The sequence below is a fragment of the Aspergillus chevalieri genome, chromosome 3, assembly GCF_016861735.1.
Source record: "Aspergillus chevalieri M1 DNA, chromosome 3, nearly complete sequence".
NCBI lineage: Eukaryota > Fungi > Ascomycota > Eurotiomycetes > Eurotiales > Aspergillaceae > Aspergillus > Aspergillus chevalieri.
In genome coordinates, this window is record NC_057364.1 from 2,774,831 (window position 1) to 2,793,505 (window position 18,675).

Here is an 18,675-nt window from a genome sequence, read left to right on the forward strand (position 1 = left end):
ACAATATTTAGGGCTGCTATCAGAGGGCTTCCTCCATCAGGTGGTGTCCATATCAAGACTAGCGTAAGGCATCAATACGGACAGTAATTATCACTGTATCAGCCTTACGTGCTATCACATGCTCGTGTTTTTCTCTCTATTCAGCACTTGTCCCTTATTCCTTTCTTGTCTGTCTTCGTCTTTCCTTTTTCTGTATCTTCTTGTAATCATTGGGATCTTCTTCCAGCAGTGATTATTCTTTCATTTACAACTCCTTTTCTACACTCTTCGCTTTATTTCTCTGTTTTTCTCTGCTGCTTCTGACCGCTACAATCCTGGAGCCCACCGCCTCGTCCCCAGCCTGCAAGTGCCGCGCAGGAACCAGCTGTACCCTGTCCAGCGCAAATTTCGCACCTTTGACTTGTTCAACCCTTCTCGAACGGAGAAGCGAACATACACACGCGTCAAAGGACATATTTTCTTACTGTGGTTACGCCTTGGTTGTGCTACTGTCAATTCACCACGTGAAACTTGTCTTCCTCTAACCCGCCTGGAGATAAGATCGAAAAGAAAAAAAAAAGGCACTACATTACACACGGACGTGATCAGAGAAGCTAAAAAAAAATTAAGTGAGGGGCACAAACAGATAAGCAGCTTTATGTGAAAAAAGTCAGGCATCTACACCCTTTTCGTCATTCTGTTCAGCTCTCTCCGGGATACGGATAATAGGTACCTAATACCTAACTGGGAATCAACCCTGGTTCGTCGCGTGTGTCTAGCAGCTGTCACATAATCGATCCTTTTCCACCCCTCCTTCTATCAACAACCCCCGCTCGTTCCAGTGATCGTTTCATCTTACGCCGAACCCCATGTGGCTCTTCCGCGCCGTCTCGTCGGCCTTCTTCCTTACGGTCACCGTCTCGTCGATTCCACTAGCATTTGATGTAGGTGGGAGGACGTGCGGCTTAGCCTTTTCGCTCTCTCTCGCGACCTTCTACTTTCTCTTTTCCCTTCTAAAGGTCACCACTCCCGACCGGTCGTGGCTCCGATCCTCGTTAATTGTTGTCATCCGTTCTACACAATGGCTTATTATCCCGATCCTCCTTATCTGGTCACTAAATCGATTCTCCATTGATACGGATAACTCTACCTCGTGGGTGGAGCGGACTTTCAGCGGAAAGAGAGCCCAGGACTCGTCGATTCAGGAATGGTTGTTCGGTCCCGATGGATTGGTGGAAACCGTGACAATTGGCAACTGGGAGAAGCTTTTGCGTTGGTCAACTCCAGTTTTTCAGCTGGTTGAGGGGTTCTGCAGTTTATTGGTCATTCAGGCTGCAGGTCAAATCACCAGATGGCTGGTCAACCGTGGTGGACGCAGTGATAGCTGGATGGTATGTATCCATGTTCTTCTTGTGGCTATACATTACAGTGGCTAATTTTCAGATAGATCGGCCTATTGGTGATGTCCGCTTCTATCATATCCAGTTCCGTTTACTTTCTCTGGCGGGTCCTCCAGTTTCCCGAGATTTCAAATGTCGACGCAGCTCTGATCGGTGTTTCCATCACATGTGCCGTGATCTTGTGTGCATGGGGGATCGGCAGCGGACGTGGCAATCCCGTGGAAAGTTCCCTCTTGTTTGCTTATGTCGTCCTGTGCATCTATCAAATATTTACCGATTACAAGCCCTCATACCCAGTCGAGCAGATTCCGTCGCCATCGCAAGCAGGAGATTTCCCCCCTTTGCCTCCCATCATCATGGCATCTTACACCACCCTCATGCACGCACTGTCCCTCCTTCCGTCTATCATCCATGCGGCTTTCAATGTGATAAACGCGGTTTTTGGTGCAGTGACACCGTCGGTTCTTATCTCGCTCGCCTACCGTCTCTTGGTGCTCTATGCTTCGACACGGATTATCCCGGCTGTTCGTGAATCCGGAGCCCGTGCCTTGTTTCAGGAAGCTTCTCTGGATGACTCTGATGCGGCCGGACAGTTTCTTGGATTTCTCAGCTACTTCTCTCCCTCTATTCTTATTTCGGTCTATACCAGTCTTTTGATGCAGCATTTCTCCTCGACTTCTGAAGCGATGGGCGGTAGCGGTGAATGGTGGAGCACCCAAGGAGGTGGAGGGGGCAATTTCTGGCGATGGATTAACCTCGCCTGCACGCTGGGATTGTATGCGGTTGAGCTATACCTGGGCGAAAACGACAGTCTCGATACTGGACTGGCAGGTCATTGGAAGGCAGACTGAATTGCCTACGCTAGACAGGTACGATTATTCGTGGTTCGACGTTCTTCGACCATTCTTTTGTGCCCTCGTTAAGCTTGGGGGCGCTTATATCCAAATCAGCAAACTGTTACCAGCACCATTACAGAGACCTCTATTTATGAGACCGAGCATATTCCGCTCTTGCTCATCTCCGACTCATGCAAGGGTCGGGCCATTTATCAGTGCTCCTGACAAAGTCTGGTGGAAACCCGCACAGCTTGGGTCTCCCGGGTACTACCTATTATCCTGGCGTCTTATCTGGATACCCACGAAGAATCTGATTTGTCAAAAGAGGCAATCTTTGCGTGATATTATTAGCATGATTTCGTCCAGTGCTCTGTGGTTGCAAGGGAACCCGTGGAAACTCAGTGCGGGGACAATCTAGTCTGCGTCCTATGACGTGCAGTCGGATTGAGCGTGTGAAGCTGCTCAATTCTCTTTTTTTTTTTTTTTGCTCTTGATTTTATTCGCTACTTGCCATTATACCCCCTTTAGGTCATTCGCTAAATTCTCGTCTTTTATCTGATTCACCATGGTGTCTACACTTCCGTTCCATATAGTCTATTTGCTTATCTGCTTCTGGCCTGGCCTTTGTCTTTGGGCATTTATACCCGGTTGATATAGCTTAAGTGGCACTGTGTCTTGATTTAGCCTCATTTATTATGTGATTAGTTAGCTAGCTTACATGAAATATGATACTGTGGTCTATATTAACTCCTTTGAGACAGGGTCAAGCAGTAAATGTTTCGATTTGTTGGCCTGCAACCATTATGCATTCATATGTAGACACAAAAATAGCTTCAAAATGGAAAAGAGCAATGTTGAAAAGGTATGAATGGAGAAAGAGAATCGTTATGGACAACGACAATGCGTGGAAGAGAAATCAAACAAGATAGGGCAGAATACATTCCTCGGAAAGATGGCAATATGATCAATCAATGTGAAGTCATATGGACAAGAAGAAAAGGCGTAACTAGAGTGCAAAGCGTGGCATCATATGCGTGGAGATGAAAATGGAAAAGAGCCATCGGTAAAAAGCAGACCAAGCACACGCAAGGACCGAGACACAAGCCGAGCCGGAGGGAATTATGGAGTAAGCGATGACACGTTGCAGGAAATTTGCTGTCTTCCTATGCACACATTCATCGGGCCAGATGAAACTCTGCGTCTCTAACGGCCATTCACCCTCGAGTTCCTATGCTGCGGTCCACACTGGTTGCCCGATCAAGAAAGAGAAGCACGGCTCTCGTATGAAATCGAGAGGATAAGAGAACATATTCCATAGCGCCAGGCTCTTTTTAATAACACAAAGCACTGCATGGGCAATTGGAACGTAAAAAAAAAAAAAAAAAACAAGCGAAAAGAGAGAAAGACCAGCCCGGCAAGAAGGGAGAAACAAGAAAGAGGGGGAAATAAAAGAAGATCACTATTGCTTGATGGGCACGCCCCCTCGTGCGGGCGGTGGACTAACATTGGATTCCTGCGTGTCCTTGCCCTTTGCAGCTGCGGAGTCTGTGGCGCCCTCGGAATCCTCTGCGCTGGTTTCCTGTTGCAGGAAGCTGCTCTCTTTAGCAGGGCTTCTGCCTTGGAACCCAATGGATCCGGGGTGGCCGCTGATGCTGCTTCCTGGGACCTGCTGGCCTTGGGAACTAGCACTACCACTGTTGCTGGCGGCAGCGGGGTTGTTGGCTCCGGGCGAAGTGGCCGTCAGATGTGGAATGTTTTCGGGAACGGGGTGCTGGGAGCCAATATTGGTGACACCGACGTCTGAGGCTTTTCCTGCCTTGCTGAGTGCGTAATCACCCGAATCGAAATATTTCCGTTCCTAGAATGCCGGCTGGTGTTAGATTGATGGTCAAGGGAACGAACTATGAGCGACAATCCCACCTTGAGTTTGTTCTGGAGGAGATCCTTCTTGTTTGGCATTTTGCCATAAAGACGCAGCAGACGCTGCTCATCTGGACTAAGGGACTGTGGTCGAGTAACAACGGTCAGATCCCTTGTCTCTTCTTGGATTCTTTCTGGGGGTGGCCAACTGCCAAGACTCACACTGATGTCAACCTTGTTCTGTTGATGAGGATTCATTGTGGGCGACAGGAGCAAGATCGCACTGTTTTTGCAGAAGGAGAAAAAAAAAAAAGCAAGTGAATGGAGCGAAGATAAAGCGATAAAACCCGTGGCAGTGGTCGCAGTAGTAAAAGTTCTCTGGACAGGAGCCAACGATCGAGAAGCGGGGAAGAGAGCGACAGTTGGGCGACAGAGATCCCTGCCAGACGAAGAGGTAGAGAAAGGAGGTTTGAAGAATCTGGAGAGTCGAACAGACACAATCAAACCAGGCAATTCGAGGAGAGAATAGAAATAGTCGATAGAAGAACAGTTGGTGAAGGAGAGGTTGAAGAGAAGGAAGTAGAAGAGTAGAAGATGGAGTTGGTTGCAGGCGGAGGAGGAGAGGGCGGTGGGCGGACAGGTGACCACAGTAGTGATACAATTAGAGAATCTTATTATCGCTGTCTTTATATGTATATTATTTGCCAATTCAGTTTTAATTGTATACAGCAATAAAAGAGTATGTTTAATTGTCGTTGTTGTTGTTGTGGTGGTAGTGGTGGTGGGTGGTGCCGGTGGTGATTATCAGAAGTATGCAGACTTATGGAGGGGCATTAAAGCTATACACAGAGTACAGAAACTTCACCATACATCCACAAAGCAATAAGGGTATGTTTTCTGCAAGATAGAAAGAATAAAAACAAAAATAGAGGGCCAACATGTTATAATGATATATTCTGAAGTATTGCATATATATGGCGACTGCTCAACCGCTTCTCTCCACAGTCCATCGCATCCCGATTTGGTTCTCTTCGCGCTCTCTATAAAATTTCTATTCTCCCAGCAACGGGAGCACCCAGAAAACCAACCTTTTTTTTTTTCTTTTTCTCTAGCTTTACTATATATTGATCTCTAGTATTCACTCAAAAGAACAAAATATGAGCAAGACTCCTGCAACTTTCGTGGTCGAACATCTCGACCCCGAATTAGGTGCTTGGTCTGCCTTGGAATATGGCTGTATTGCCCGTGAATCCCACGCAATAGGAGCTCAATTCCTGCTCAGCTCCGTTCCTCCGTCTTTGCAGCTGCCCCAGGAGCTGGCTGCCGCTCAGGGTCTCGAGGTTAACCAGCGCAGCGTCGAGGAGATCTTTGCGGACCGGAAGGACAAGGTCTGCTTGCTTGATCCGGCGGCCCAGGTCGAGTTGAGCCCGGCCGACGGCGATCACTTCGAAGTGTTTCTCTTTGGTGGTATTCTTGGTAGGCTTTTTTATTTTTAATTTTTTTTCCCCCTTCCAGCCGTGTATATCATCCTTCTTTTGTGGAAGCTAACTATATGGAATCAGGTGATGATCCTCCGCGGGGTGAGTGATGCTATGAAATGTCTCTTTTCTTCTTTGCAATTGACCAAAATTATTGCTAGATCGCACCAAGGAATTGAGAAAAAAAGGCTACACAGGACGTCGGTTAGGTCCTAAGCAGATGACCACTGATACGGCAGTGCGAGTCACCCGTATAGTCTCGCAGGATAAAAGTGAGACCTTTTGCCACTTGAGTTGTCTGCTGTACGGCGGATCAAATGGATACTGATCAAGGAATAGTTGCTTTGGAGCAAATTCCATACGTCGATTACCCAGAGATCCGGATCAACGAGAATGAGCGCACCGAAATGCCGTTCCGCTATGTCAAGGGTGCAGATGGCCAACCGATCATGCCTTCTGTACGTTACTGGTACCCGCAGGTACATGCAGAACACATAAGTACTGACATGTCTAGGGTATGATCGATCTCATCAAGAAGGACGCCGACAAAGGTGTCGATGATCTATTTTAACCTGTCTGCGGTCTACCCGGACTATCCTGTATAGAAAAAAATAGAATATCAGACGATATTATGAATGTAAAGGAATTCACGCCTTTTGCAACGCTCTTTCTACTCAGAATGATTACTGGGCCCATTCCATAGTAACAATGGCGCCGAATCCTGCAAGGCGCAGCAAGGCTAACCACTACTTGTACACCAGTTTTCTCTTTTTCTTCTCTCGGCACCATTTTTGTCCCTCTCGGGTTCGCCTTGTTCAAGGCTGATTTCCTGCTTTCTTTCAACTTCTTTCGAATATATAAAGAACCCCCGATCCGGCAGGGGATCTATATCGTATATTGTATTGATACCGTATTGCCATTTCTGAAACTCAAGAAACAGCCTGCAAGACGGCGCAATCGACCTGTCACACTGCCTCACCGCCTTGGGGGGGAGAGGGTTTTCTAGAAGGCCACGCCAGCGTCTCGCTTCTGTTTCGTCTACATTTTCATATATCCTCACTCTGTTAGTTTGATTCCCTCTTTATTTCGTGCTGGCAAATACTCTATGACGGCTTCACGCTCCAGACGGTGTTAGTTCAATGTCTGTTCCTGATACCCGGCTCCTCACGTCATCCGTCCGCGCTTTACTCCGATACGAGCTCCTATGCAGTCGTGAACACTCGCATTCTGCCGCCCTCTTCTTCAATGGACTGTCTCTCTTCTGATTACAACGGTTAACGGAAGCATTGGTATATTCTTGAGATTTTGCATTTTTCTGGGATCGGTCATCTCGTTCAGGGAAAGCCAACAAAATGATGTCGCTATCCTTGGGCAGGGGCTCAAGGAAGGGAGCGAGCGCTCTCTCGCTCTCCTCCATGACTTCCTGGGCACTATTGCTACTTCTCTCGTACAGTATTGACTCAGCATCTGCTAAGTCGGCAGCGGATTATTATGTCCGCTCATTACCGGGGGCTCCGGATGGACCACTCCTGAAAATGCATGCAGGGTGAGTTACGCCTGCGATGAAGCACATGCACGGATACTTGGACAGCAGGAAGATGAGACTGACGCATATTAAAGTCATGTAGAGGTCGATCCAGACAACAACGGTAATCTTTTCTTCTGGCATTTCCAAAACCGCCATATCGCCAACCGGCAACGAACCATCATCTGGCTGAACGGGGGTCCGGGTTGCAGCTCCATGGATGGCGCATTAATGGAGGTTGGTCCGTATCGAGTCAAGGACGATCAGACTTTGGAGTACAATGAAGGCTCCTGGGATGAATTCGCCAACATGCTGTTTGTCGACCAACCCGTCGGAACCGGGTTCAGTTACGTCAACACGGATAGCTACATTCATGAATTGGATGAAATGTCGGCTCATTTCATTACCTTTCTCGAGAAGTGGTTTGAAATTTTTCCGGAATATGAAAGAGATGATGTAGGTGTTTGCTTTCGAACCACTCCATATCTGATCTACCCCTAATTTGCTTCGTTCTGCGCAGATCTACTTTGCGGGTGAATCCTATGCCGGTCAACATATACCTTACATTGCAAAAGCCATTCAAGAACGAAATAAAAACGCGACCCAGAGTGGTGCGAGTAAATGGAATCTCCGCGGTCTTCTAATTGGAAACGGTTGGGTATCCCCAGTGGAACAATACCAGGCATACCTGCCTTATGCCTACGAAGAAAATCTCCTCAAAGAAGGTAGCTCGCTCGCGAAGAGTCTCGAAGTGTCGCAATCAGTATGTCTTTCTCGCTTGGAGGCCGACAAAGACCGAGTCGGCGTACCCGAGTGCGAGGACGTGTTACAGGAAATGTTGAAGCGCACTGTCGATGGGAACAGAGAATGTTACAACATGTACGACATTCGTCTCCGCGACTCTTTCCCTTCATGTGGCATGAATTGGCCCCCGGATCTAGTGAACATCAAACCATACCTTCGCCGACCGGACGTGGTCAGTGCCTTGAACATCAACCCGGAAAAGAAGACCGGATGGGAAGAGTGCACTGGCGCCGTGAGCAGTCGATTTACCGCCCAGAATTCCGTCCCATCTGTCCGCCTACTTCCAGAGTTACTTGAATCCGGGGTTCAGGTCCTTCTCTTCAGCGGTGACAAGGACCTGATCTGCAACCATGTGGGAACGGAGCAATTGATTAACAACATGAAATGGAATGGAGGAACTGGTTTTGAGACGTCGCCAGGCGTGTGGGCCCCGCGTCATGACTGGACATTTGAAGATGAACCTGCCGGTATTTACCAATACGCCCGCAACCTAACTTACGTCCTTATCTACAACGCCAGCCATATGGTCCCCTACGATCTCCCGCGTCAGAGTCGGGACATGGTCGATCGCTTCATGAGAGTGGACATTGCCAGTATTGGTGGCAGTCCGGCTGATTCGCGCATTGACGGCGAGAAACTCCCGCAAACCTCCGTGGGTGGTCATCCGAACAGCACGGCCGCTGAGCAACAAGAGAAGGAACGGATCAAAGAAACCGAGTGGAAAGCTTATGCAAAATCCGGTGAAGCTGCTCTAATCGTCGTTATCATCGGTGTGTCTGTCTGGGGCTTCTTCATCTGGCGCAGCCGACGGCATCACCGCGGCTACCGGGGTATATATCAGAAGGAAACCTCTCACAATGGCTCGTCTGTGCTTGAACGTTTCCACAACAAGCGCTCTGGCGCTAATGATGTGGAAGCAGGAGATTTTGACGAGTCTGAGCTTGATGATCTGCATTCGCCTGGTTTGGATCGTGAACACTACGCGGTTGGCGATGACAGTGATGAAGATGAGCAGCGGCCATCTAGACCAGGGCAGGCGCAGGATCATTTATCGTAATTTTGCTTCTATTTCTTGCTGACTATATTTTGTCTTCTTCTTTTGGGCGGGACGCAGATTTTACATTTATCTGAATATGGCGATGGACTGGATATTGTTACCACAGGATAGAATGGATAAATGCTATCAACATTCATAATTAGTATATAATGCTTCGTATTTCAGAGTATGTTATCTCATCATAAGTTGGTGCTTTTTATCCTTAAAGCTATCAGGATGCTGATATATGTACAATCATAACCCAAGTGTCCAAACCTTGATGCTCCCGTCATCAGCAGTAGTAACCAATATCTCCTCGTCTTTGCCCTCTTCACGACTTCGATCCGCGCGCTTTGCCCATGCGACATGGTTGATCTCGTAGATGCCATGCGCGCCGTCGAGAGTCGCAATGACGTTCCATTCTGTCTGGAGAGAAGAGGGCAAAGCAGTGCTATCCTCACTCGTGTATATTGCCTCGCCAGCTAAGGAGTCCTGCTGTCTATTGACGAATTTTTCTTGGTAAACGGCGATACGCCCATCGGCACCCACAGATGCCAGCAGTCCGGTTCGTTTGCTCCACGCCACGGCGTAGATGGAGAGATCGTGCGCCGACGGTAGAACACCCTCCTCTGTCCAGATTTCGTCCGTGCCTGTCGGACGGATGATGCTAGGCATGTTTGATTGCTGTTGCTGTTGTTCTTTCGGCTGCTTTCGCCAGAGACGGACAGTGCGGTCATCAGAGCAGGAAATCAAACGGGGACCAGACAGGGCGTTATTTGTCTTCCACTGCTCTGCCAACGAAGTTGACACAGAATGAGAATGAGGCACACTATCCACACCCTCCCAGTCAATACACCAAACCGTTCCCTCATGGCCCTTGAGACAAGCCACCTGCCCCCAATCGTCAATATCCTCTCTCCACAACCGGATGGTATCATCGTAGCTACCACTAGCCAGACACTCTTCGACCGGATGCCATGCCACGGATTTGACATCGCCCGCGTGCTCCTGCATCACCGCCACCGTCTCGAAATTGTTGTCACCGTCGTCCAAATCCTCCCAGATCCAAATCGACTTGTCGCGCGAACACGTTGCAAGGAGCATTCCTGATGGCGACCATGATACCGATTTGACTTCGCTATCGTGGCCGTCAAGGAGGACGGCGAAGCGCCATTCTTCTTCATCTTCGTCGACATCATCATTTTCGATCCCATCATCTTCTCCAGCGTTATCATCCCCGGACTTGAGACCCCAACCCCCCGGGCCACCTTCTTCTCCGCGTCCATAGCTATCCCACCGCCTCCAGATCCCAACGGTCGCGTCGAAACTGCCCGTCGCCAGAACACTCTCACCCTGCACATGCGGCTTCCAAGCACATGTCCTCACGCTGCGCTTATGCCCACCGGTGATCGTTGAGAGAAGCCGGAAGTTTGTGAGTGAGTAAACTCGAACTGTCTTGTCAGAACTGCAGGTTGCGACTATAGGGAGGGTCGGATGCGGTGCTGTCAGCCAGGTTCGTTCGAGGGATGGTGGTGTCAGGTCTGAGAGGTGGGTGATGGCTGCCGCGGGCTTGCCTGCCATGATGAATCAATTTAAAACTCTAGCATATGAAATTGAGGGAGATTTCTGTTTTGGATTGATTAAAAATCATTCGTGGTTTGGGGCGTTCTTCGATCGTTCGGACAGAAGTTGAAGTGGGTAGAAAAGGAAGTCGGCGGGGTTGATAGATTACAATTACAGCACGCAACAGAGGTCGATAAAAAGCACAAATGCAGTAAACATTCAAATATAAATAAATATAGAATGATTCATTCTCCCTTTCCACCATCCATTACTATACTAATGCCCATGGGTTAAAAAAAAAACATTATTAACCAAAATTATTAAGACCATATGAACACCATCACTGGCCCAAAGAAACGCCTTCATCCAATATCCTTTCATAGAAAACGCCATGACAAAGCCAGTCCACCTCCCGGACCTTCTCCAGTTCTTCCACCAGCTTGCCAACCGCATTGACAAACTCGGGCATGCCAGCTCCCGCCAGACTCTGACTTGCAGTGGTCGTCGTCCGCACCCTCTCGCTGGCACTCGATGCACTGAGGCGAGAGAGAACATGTGCGCGAAGACGGGAAAGGATCAGTCGGGCTACAGGATCGCTGAAACTGCTCGCAGCTGATCCTGATCCGTTACTTGAGTCATGGTTGGCGGGCTCCCCTTCCTCTCCGGAGAACGAGGACGAGTCTTGCATGGAGGAGTCGCCGTTCGCATTGGCCTCAACCGTTGTCTGGGGCAAAGAGGGAGGAAGAGAAGAGGCAGCCTCACATGCAGTAGCAACTGGTCCCAGGACCCGCCGAATGGTCGCCGCCAACTGTGCACTAGCACTGGAGGGCATGGGGTGCGTCGACTCCAAGATTGACTGCACTCGCCCCGGCGTAATATCATTGAAGTCCAGCGATAAAATCCGGTCCGCTTCAGCCTTCCACTGTGACCGCACATCACGCTTAAGTAGGTTCTTGGCTGTCAGGAGAATCGACGCCGTAGCCACGATCCTATATGCTGTCGCATGCAGGACATGCAGCCGATGACGGTCTAATTCCAAAGTCTCCGGGATCAGGTCGTTAGAAACGGCAGCATTGCTGAGGACCAAATCAGAAAGACCCTGCGCGTAGATCCTTGGGGCTGGAGGCCGGGGTTCCCCGTTGACATTATCTGGATCCCGCTTCTTCATCTCGTCCACGATTACCTGCCGATGTGTCCGCCAAAATCGCCGTGTCTTCCCTAAGTCTATTGTGCCATCCTGGAGGCCCTTGTCAAATGCACGCTGCTCGTACCCAGGACCCTCCTGGATGAGTTGAGGAGCGGCGACCCGAATCATGAAATTCGTGTGATCCAGCGACAGAAGATCGATGATCCCCATTAACCGCGTGAGACGGTCGATGGCATCCCCGGACTTATCTTCAGCAAATGCGTGGACCTGGGGATCCCGGTATGGCGCACACAATTTCGGCAGGATGGTATGCATAAACGCAAAGAAATTCTCATAAGAGAATGCGCCAGCCTTGCACTGGTTCTCCACCAGTTTAGGATCGAGAACCTCACTAATCAGTACGTGCAGCGAGTTGCCTGGCCGAAGCGAACGCAAAAGCCGGTCTTGGACCACCGTGGCCATCGCGATGGTCCAATTCACGCCCAGGCCTGCTTCCACGTCCTTCCTCATCATGGCGCACATGTGTTGCATGATGTGTCTGCGCGGTTCAGTGTATTGGGTCTCGTCGACCCTAAATTCTTTATTGACGAGGAGTTCGTGGACCAACGTGCGATTCTCCGGCAGAGCCGTGAGCATCTTGCTGAAATGCTCATGCGGCGAAATTCGCTGTTGGTCCAGCTCCCGTAAAACTGAGCTGTCTACGTTGTTGAACGTCTCGCTAATCGGAGACGTAACGCCATCCGTCAGCGCTTCATTCGAAGCTGTCCCTTCGGTTGCCGATCGCGGTATAGCTTGTTTGGATGCGCTCCGCTTCTTCGCGCGTTTGGCCTTCTTCAAAACATCACGCACCATTTGCATCGCTTTTTCGGAACCCACGAGTCGCTTCAGCCGGGCCAGAAGTGTAATCTGGTTTTGCCGGATCCCTTCTCGATAATCATCTGCAACACCACCGGCCCGGTCATCCTTGACCGTCTGCCATATCAACTCCAACTCGACGAACTGAGCAAGCATGATCTCGGTTAGAACACTCGAGTCGTGCGATTTCCAGGCATGGAATGCAGAAAAGAAGACGTTGTATGCCTCGTACAACGTTTGGAGTTCCGTAGAGATAGTTGATGGAGAGCAGCAGCCAGACAGAAGCAACGATGTGACCTGTTCAAAGGCTGCGAGTAACTCCCGCGCTTTGGCAATCAGGTCCTGCTCCTGTTCCCCATTACTGCTCAAAACCTCTTTGGGATGTGTGAAAATGAGATAGCTGCTCAGAAACGTGCGGACGGCTCCTCGACCGCCCATCGTCCCGTTCGTCATATCTTGCAAACCACAGAGACGAAGCACTCGGGCCATGGTATCCAACACCCGGTCCTCTGAGAGCAGCGCCCCGACATCCTCGAAAATCATGTTGTTGATATTCCCGACGTTGATGCCCAGGGTCTGAAATTGTTGCATAATTGTTCTCGCATGATATGTTTTCCAGACTCGCTGAATTGTTTTTGCTGCCGCATCTTGGGTCAATGACCTTGTTACCTCCCGAGCCATCTTCTTTTCCTCTGTAACCGGCAGGCTACTCGTACGCTGACGCCGGTGGCTCCGCTGATAGAGCATCCGTCGTCTTTCGGTCTCTGCAAACTTCTCCGCCATTTCCAGGCGTAATCGGTCATGTTCCGCAGCCTTCTTTTCCCGGTTGTCTTCCGCTATCTTCTTTGCCCGTCGGACTTCCTCCTCACATTTTGCCGTGATTTCTGCCAGCAATCGCTCCCGCGACTGGTGAGCGGCTAGCGCTCTCTCCTCTCGGTGCATGTTTTTTGTAGCGGCTTTGGAAAGAGTAGCCCGTCTTCTCACTTTTTCTGCATGCAATGTGCGGTCTGCAAGTCTGGCCTTGCGGCTCTCGAGGATAGATGTACGGCGGACGTGTTGCGCAATGTGATCCGTCGGAGATGCGCCCCGGGTGGATGCATTTGAATGATGGGAATGGAGGGAAGAAATCGAACTCCGCCGAGACGAAGCTACCGAAGAGCGTCTGGCTGCGGTGGATTTCCGGTAAAAACGAGCAGCGATATGAGCGGGTAAGCTTAGCGGTGCTGTTGGCTTTTCCGATGACATTTCCACGTCCGGCTCATCCATGGACTCCGGTGCAACGGCGGGATCAGCGTCCGGAAGGTGAATCTCTATATCAGAGTTTCGACGCATGGTATGTCTGTTGAGGGCGCAGGAGGGGAATGAAGGACAGTACTGCGTTCGAGGGAAAGGAAAGGAGGAAAGACGGGTACGATAAGCAGCGGGGGTCCGTTCAAACGAGGTCGAAAGGGAGACGAAAGCCCAACGGTGTCATATAATCGAATCGGAATCGGTAACGATCTCAATAATGCAATACGGATTTCGTCTCACGACCCGTGGAACACAGTCTCATGGGACTGGGATGTAGAACCAAGGCGCATGAGACGCTTTCCTGAAGCCGATATTGTCTGCGGAGAGATCCGTGTTGCGTTTCAGATCCGGACCAGATATCAGGAAGAGAACTCCGAGATATTCAGGGGGTTGGAAGTAGGAGGAAAGAAAGAAAGGGAAAAAGAGAACCATCAGCGACAGTCTCTGCCGCCCATCTTGTTTCGTTAATATCCGTGGCTTCTTCTGCCGGACGATGGCAAAATCGAAGGACATCGAAGCCGCAAGCAGACGTGGCTTAATAAGCATCCCCGATTGCGACTAACTAACTTAACAGTTATACGGTCATGCTGGCCCAATTAGGAAAGTCACGCTGATGACGTCTAGGCAAGTCATGTTGACGAGAGCAGCGGCTGATTAATTCCTGACCACAGACTACGGATAACAAAGTATTGCGGTTATGGAATGCTCTTGTATGATCCATATATTGTACTAGGCTTCATGCTAGACCTGCATGGTCGAACCCTCCTTTCTCGGTCGTACATAGTAGATCTCTTGGACATATACGGGCTACAGCCTCTTGTTCCAGATACGAAGAGACAAGAGTGCGGCCATCATGCAACAGTCCTGTAATATTTGATATCAATTGATCCCCATGCTGACTGCGACAAGGCTGCGATAAGGAAATAGAGGATCATTTCACTTTTAAAGTGCTTTCAGCAACCGTGGGTCGAGTATTGCTGAGAACGTGCAGTTTTCTTCGCCAGAGCGCTGTATCAATTTGGATAACGGCCTTGGAATTCATCGATGTCCGAAAATATCAATACTATCGTCGTCGTCATCGTCATCCTCCTCCTCTCGCTCCTCGTCGTCTTCATCATCCTCTGATACACTCGCATCTGACGACTCCACGGCTTCTTCACCATCGACCGATTCTGTTTCTCGACTGAGGAAACCATAGCTGTATTTGAGTTTAGTTCCCCATATGCGGAGCTCGCCGCCATGGTCATTTCCGGTGTCTGTTTGTGTCCGGCTCCCAAAAAGAGACGTTGATATCGATTTGTCGTCATTTTCACGGTTGGGCGGTAAGCCAAAATAATTGCTGATCACAGGAGACACAGCGCGATCACGAGTAAGGCTATATGACAAAAACCGGCCACTTGGGTCGGCAGACGAAGGTAGACTTTGCTGTGGAAAGCTCGTTCCCTGCACGGAGTTGGTATTAATCCGTAGCGGTGCCATTGTTTGCGACAAGGCTTCCTCTGCGCCATGGGACGATGACCTCGCTCTAGAAGCCGAAACATGTCTGCTTTCAAGGTCCTGTTCCGGAGACTCGAGAAGGTTACCATGTAAAAGTCGGAGCTGGGCTGTGTTATATGACTCGCACCTGGATTTTGCCTATATCAGCACAGCCGTCCATAGCACCTAGTGACAGAAACGACTCACATATCGCATTTGAGTCCCAGCCAATGGTATTCCACGACGGACTTTGCTCCACAGTCATTACAGTAGACTAGAGCCCTCGTATCCTTGAACTCTTCTGGCATGGGCTGACTGTATATGGTGCGATCTAAATTTCGAAACGTAGATTCCATGTTCGTAATAGTCTTGCTACAGATTGGGCAGCGATATGAGCTTTTCGAGTAGTCCGAAAGGCACCTGTGGTGAATACTATGTCCACATCGCATCACGACCACAGTCTCCGGCGAGGTGAACATATAATCTCCGCAGATGGGACAATCACATTGAGTAGACCGTTCGATACAACGATGGGTGTTTTCAATCGATATAGGCAAGCATACGCTGCATGTCTAGTTTTTCGTTCAGTGACCAAGCGATACTTTGCGTTTCCGGCGATGCAGTCCCTGCTTACCTTGCAATGGAAAAAGTCCTTGCCCAATCCTTGGCCTATACGACAAATGCCACAATCCGCGCAATGGTATATACTCTTTTTGCTGTTGTTATCCCACAGCTTACAAACCTCGCAAAAATATTGTGCAGCTTGTTCGCCGCACTTTTCACAAATATGGGCAGCAGGCTGAGCATGTCCACAGATCATGCATAGCATGTTCTCCGTCTTGTGTCGAATAAGGTGGTGATCCTCAACATCGTCATGGCAAAACCGACAAGTGTACCATTTCTTGCAAGCAACACACTGAAGTTTCACATTCCGCTTATAGTGCTGACAACCCAGCATAGCTGTTTCTTCGAACTCCTCGATGTCCATGTCTTCCGCGTCAAGCACAGGTGATTCCGGTTCATCTTTCGGAAAGAAGGTTGGCTTCAGGTCTTCCTCTGTTAGATTATACGGGTTATCATTCGGTTGGTCTAGAGCAACTGTCGGGGATAACGGATGATCGAACGATGGCTCTTCCCTATGGAATATAGGAGCCGAGGATCGTTCAGGGGTCTGGGAACTCGAAGAAACTAGTAATGGCGGGTGTAGGTTATCAGGATACCCCCTCGAAGCGTTGTATTTCTCTGTCATCAACTCGTGGACCATCCGGGCTTTCTCTGCGCTGCTAGATTTCATGTCTCGAATAGTGTGAATCTTCCTTCTCAACACGCCCATTCCATCATCTTCCGGAAGTGCGAACTGCCAGCCAGATTCGTCCATATCAGACTCACGGCTTTGTGAGCGTCTCCTTTCATGGTTGTTGGATGTCTGCGTTAGCGTAATGAATGCCTCGGCGCTCCGTTCGGAAGGAGCAGGCCCAGAGCCTGGGGATACCAGGTCGTCTCCAATCGACTGAAAATTATCTGAGCCATTTCCTAGATCGCTTGAAGGGGCAGTATCCGCCCTGCGCCCGTCTCGAGTCGCCCCCGAGTCCAGCGTTGACGTCGTCGGTAAATTGGCGGGGTCATTTCCGGGCCCTGCATATCCACACCCTAGTCCCATATACTCTTGGTTCCGATCCGACATGGTAATTTCCCTGCTGCCATTGTCATCCGACAGGGGATATGGTTCTGTTCTGCACTGAGAGCTCGGAGGGGAATCCGATCCCGAATGGCCGCTAGTACTAGTATCCGTCTGGGACGAGAGGTGACGGGTCCGACGAATGACGGGTTCGATCAGCAAAGAGGAGATAAGCCCGCTCATGGAGGGCCGAAAACAGCATCTAATGAGCAGTAGAACATGAGGAGAAGAACCGAGTGAGCAGACTAGGGATGTTCTTTACTGAATTTTAATGGAATTTTGCTCTGGTCAGTTCGTCGTTTTCCTGCGAGGGCGCCGGAACAGGAACGAAGAAGACATGTGACTGAGCCCCTGGGATCGGACGCTGATTCGCCGCCCGTGAGACTCGCCAACAATGCCCAATCTTCCTACTACGCTGTGCTACTGTTGTTCGGCTGGCGAAAATAGCTCGATAGTAATAAGATAGTAGTGTGTACAGTATATGTTGATAGATATACTGGAATACGTATTGTATCAGTCTTGGGAGGTAGAGATGATAGTGTTCCATCTTTGTTCCTCCAAGACATATTGGTTTCCCATTCAAGCGTATGCACTCCGTATTCCATTAATGTTGCATGGTTCTCATTGTCGAGGGCAACCTTGCCTTATGGTTTGCTGGAGGAACCGTCCGACTTCACCCAGCCGGAATCAGTGTATAGAGTCCAATGCTGGCTCCGAACAGAAGCAGGTTCGGAAGCTCATCCCTGAGCTGCATATGTATGCCTTTCTCCATCTACTTTCAGTTGTTCTTCTGGAAAGAGGTAATAATCGCGGTTTGAACACTGTCGCATCAATTGCATACACTGCTTGCTAGCAAATCGCGGGCGATGAATGAGGAATAAGATCATAAGTGTCATTTTAGGCATGTCCCTAAGCTCTCGTTTAGAAGCACGAGCGTCAACTCAAACTGTTCATTGGCATCTTTGCGGGCATGGGCCTCACTTCCTTCAATCCCTATACCTTTTAAGCTTCAGGAAGGTTAGAATCGCACTTTCTCCTTGTTGTTTCTCAATGTATTCTAGTATCCATGAGGAGTCTTACACTCGAGCATTTTTCCTCACTTGCGGTTGTTCCCAATACCTAATGATTATCAAATTCTTCAGGATCTTGTGCTCGAGGCCCGCGACATCAGTTGCCTGCTGGAGAAAGCGCACAGTGTTTGCAATTCTTTGCGAATCAAAATCGTTTGGCGAGGACGAACGAAATCCGGATCGCAAGGTATTGAGCAGGACATGTCGTGCAGGTACAGAATAATGAAGCGCCTTGAGACCTTGCCGATAGAGATGACGGTATGCGTGGACAACAGCTCGCTGGTCCATATTGTAGTTGCCGGAATGGCCACGCACTACCGTAACAGTGTCGCAAGATGTCTGCAACTACTGCCGCTGACGATCTTAGCGAAAAGATCCAACTTCGTTAACTGACCCAAAGAAGTTGATCAGGCCGCAACCTGACTAAGCAAAAGCTTTCCCACTTCCTCCGTCTATCTAACCATCCCTCCTCCACCTTTCGCTCTCCCAGATAGACGAGAATAAAGACTTTTTGCAAAAAGCTTTCGCTTTGGATTTTATCGGGCCTTAGCTTTTGTTCTTGCTGCCAGTCAGTTAAGCTGTCTGTGTACTTACAGACCCGACATCAAACCCCGACGCCGCCTAGCTACAACGCGCCATTGTAGAAATGGTTGACTAACTTGTTACAGCGAACCTACA

The 18,675-nt window shown here is 49.5% G+C and overlaps 8 protein-coding genes across 8 annotated transcripts; 3 read left to right on the forward strand and 5 right to left on the reverse strand.

Moving 5' to 3' along the window:
* Positions 1–848: 848 nt before the first annotated feature.
* On the forward strand, positions 849–2,230 carry ACHE_30985S (ICE2 family protein; the record flags this gene model as incomplete). Its single annotated transcript, XM_043277663.1, has 2 exons — positions 849–1,370; positions 1,427–2,230. 2 exons carry the CDS (start codon positions 849–851, stop codon positions 2,228–2,230), a joined length of 1,326 nt encoding a protein of 441 aa, XP_043135520.1.
* A 1,444-nt stretch (positions 2,231–3,674) lies between these two features.
* Positions 3,675–4,333, reverse strand: ACHE_30986A (endosulfine family protein; the record flags this gene model as incomplete). Its single annotated transcript, XM_043277665.1, has 2 exons — positions 3,675–4,073; positions 4,136–4,333. 2 exons carry the CDS (start codon positions 4,331–4,333, stop codon positions 3,675–3,677), a joined length of 597 nt encoding a protein of 198 aa, XP_043135521.1.
* An 899-nt stretch (positions 4,334–5,232) lies between these two features.
* On the forward strand, positions 5,233–6,124 carry ACHE_30987S (SAM-dependent methyltransferase; the record flags this gene model as incomplete). Its single annotated transcript, XM_043277666.1, has 5 exons — positions 5,233–5,551; positions 5,638–5,655; positions 5,715–5,825; positions 5,893–6,011; positions 6,068–6,124. The coding sequence occupies 5 exons, from the start codon at positions 5,233–5,235 to the stop codon at positions 6,122–6,124; spliced, it is 624 nt and encodes a 207-aa protein (XP_043135522.1).
* Positions 6,125–6,905: 781 nt separating this feature from the next.
* kexA (serine-type carboxypeptidase kexA) lies at positions 6,906–8,939 on the forward strand (the record flags this gene model as incomplete). Its single annotated transcript, XM_043277667.1, has 3 exons — positions 6,906–7,099; positions 7,174–7,534; positions 7,599–8,939. The coding sequence occupies 3 exons, from the start codon at positions 6,906–6,908 to the stop codon at positions 8,937–8,939; spliced, it is 1,896 nt and encodes a 631-aa protein (XP_043135523.1).
* A 234-nt stretch (positions 8,940–9,173) lies between these two features.
* cia1 (iron-sulfur cluster assembly protein CIA1) lies at positions 9,174–10,499 on the reverse strand (the record flags this gene model as incomplete). Its single annotated transcript, XM_043277668.1, has 1 exon — positions 9,174–10,499. The coding sequence occupies one exon, from the start codon at positions 10,497–10,499 to the stop codon at positions 9,174–9,176; it is 1,326 nt and encodes a 441-aa protein (XP_043135524.1).
* A 322-nt stretch (positions 10,500–10,821) lies between these two features.
* On the reverse strand, positions 10,822–13,815 carry ACHE_30990A (IQ calmodulin-binding motif domain protein; the record flags this gene model as incomplete). Its single annotated transcript, XM_043277669.1, has 1 exon — positions 10,822–13,815. One exon carries the CDS (start codon positions 13,813–13,815, stop codon positions 10,822–10,824), a length of 2,994 nt encoding a protein of 997 aa, XP_043135525.1.
* Positions 13,816–14,811: 996 nt separating this feature from the next.
* On the reverse strand, positions 14,812–17,110 carry ACHE_30991A (RING finger and CHY zinc finger domain-containing protein; the record flags this gene model as incomplete). The annotated part of the gene is made up of 3 exons (XM_043277670.1): positions 14,812–15,397; positions 15,457–15,821; positions 15,884–17,110. 3 exons carry the CDS (start codon positions 17,108–17,110, stop codon positions 14,812–14,814), a joined length of 2,178 nt encoding a protein of 725 aa, XP_043135526.1.
* Positions 17,111–17,819: 709 nt separating this feature from the next.
* ACHE_30992A (uncharacterized protein) lies at positions 17,820–18,285 on the reverse strand (the record flags this gene model as incomplete). The annotated part of the gene is made up of 2 exons (XM_043277671.1): positions 17,820–17,934; positions 18,008–18,285. The coding sequence occupies 2 exons, from the start codon at positions 18,283–18,285 to the stop codon at positions 17,820–17,822; spliced, it is 393 nt and encodes a 130-aa protein (XP_043135527.1).
* Between the last annotated feature and the right edge of the window lie 390 nt (positions 18,286–18,675).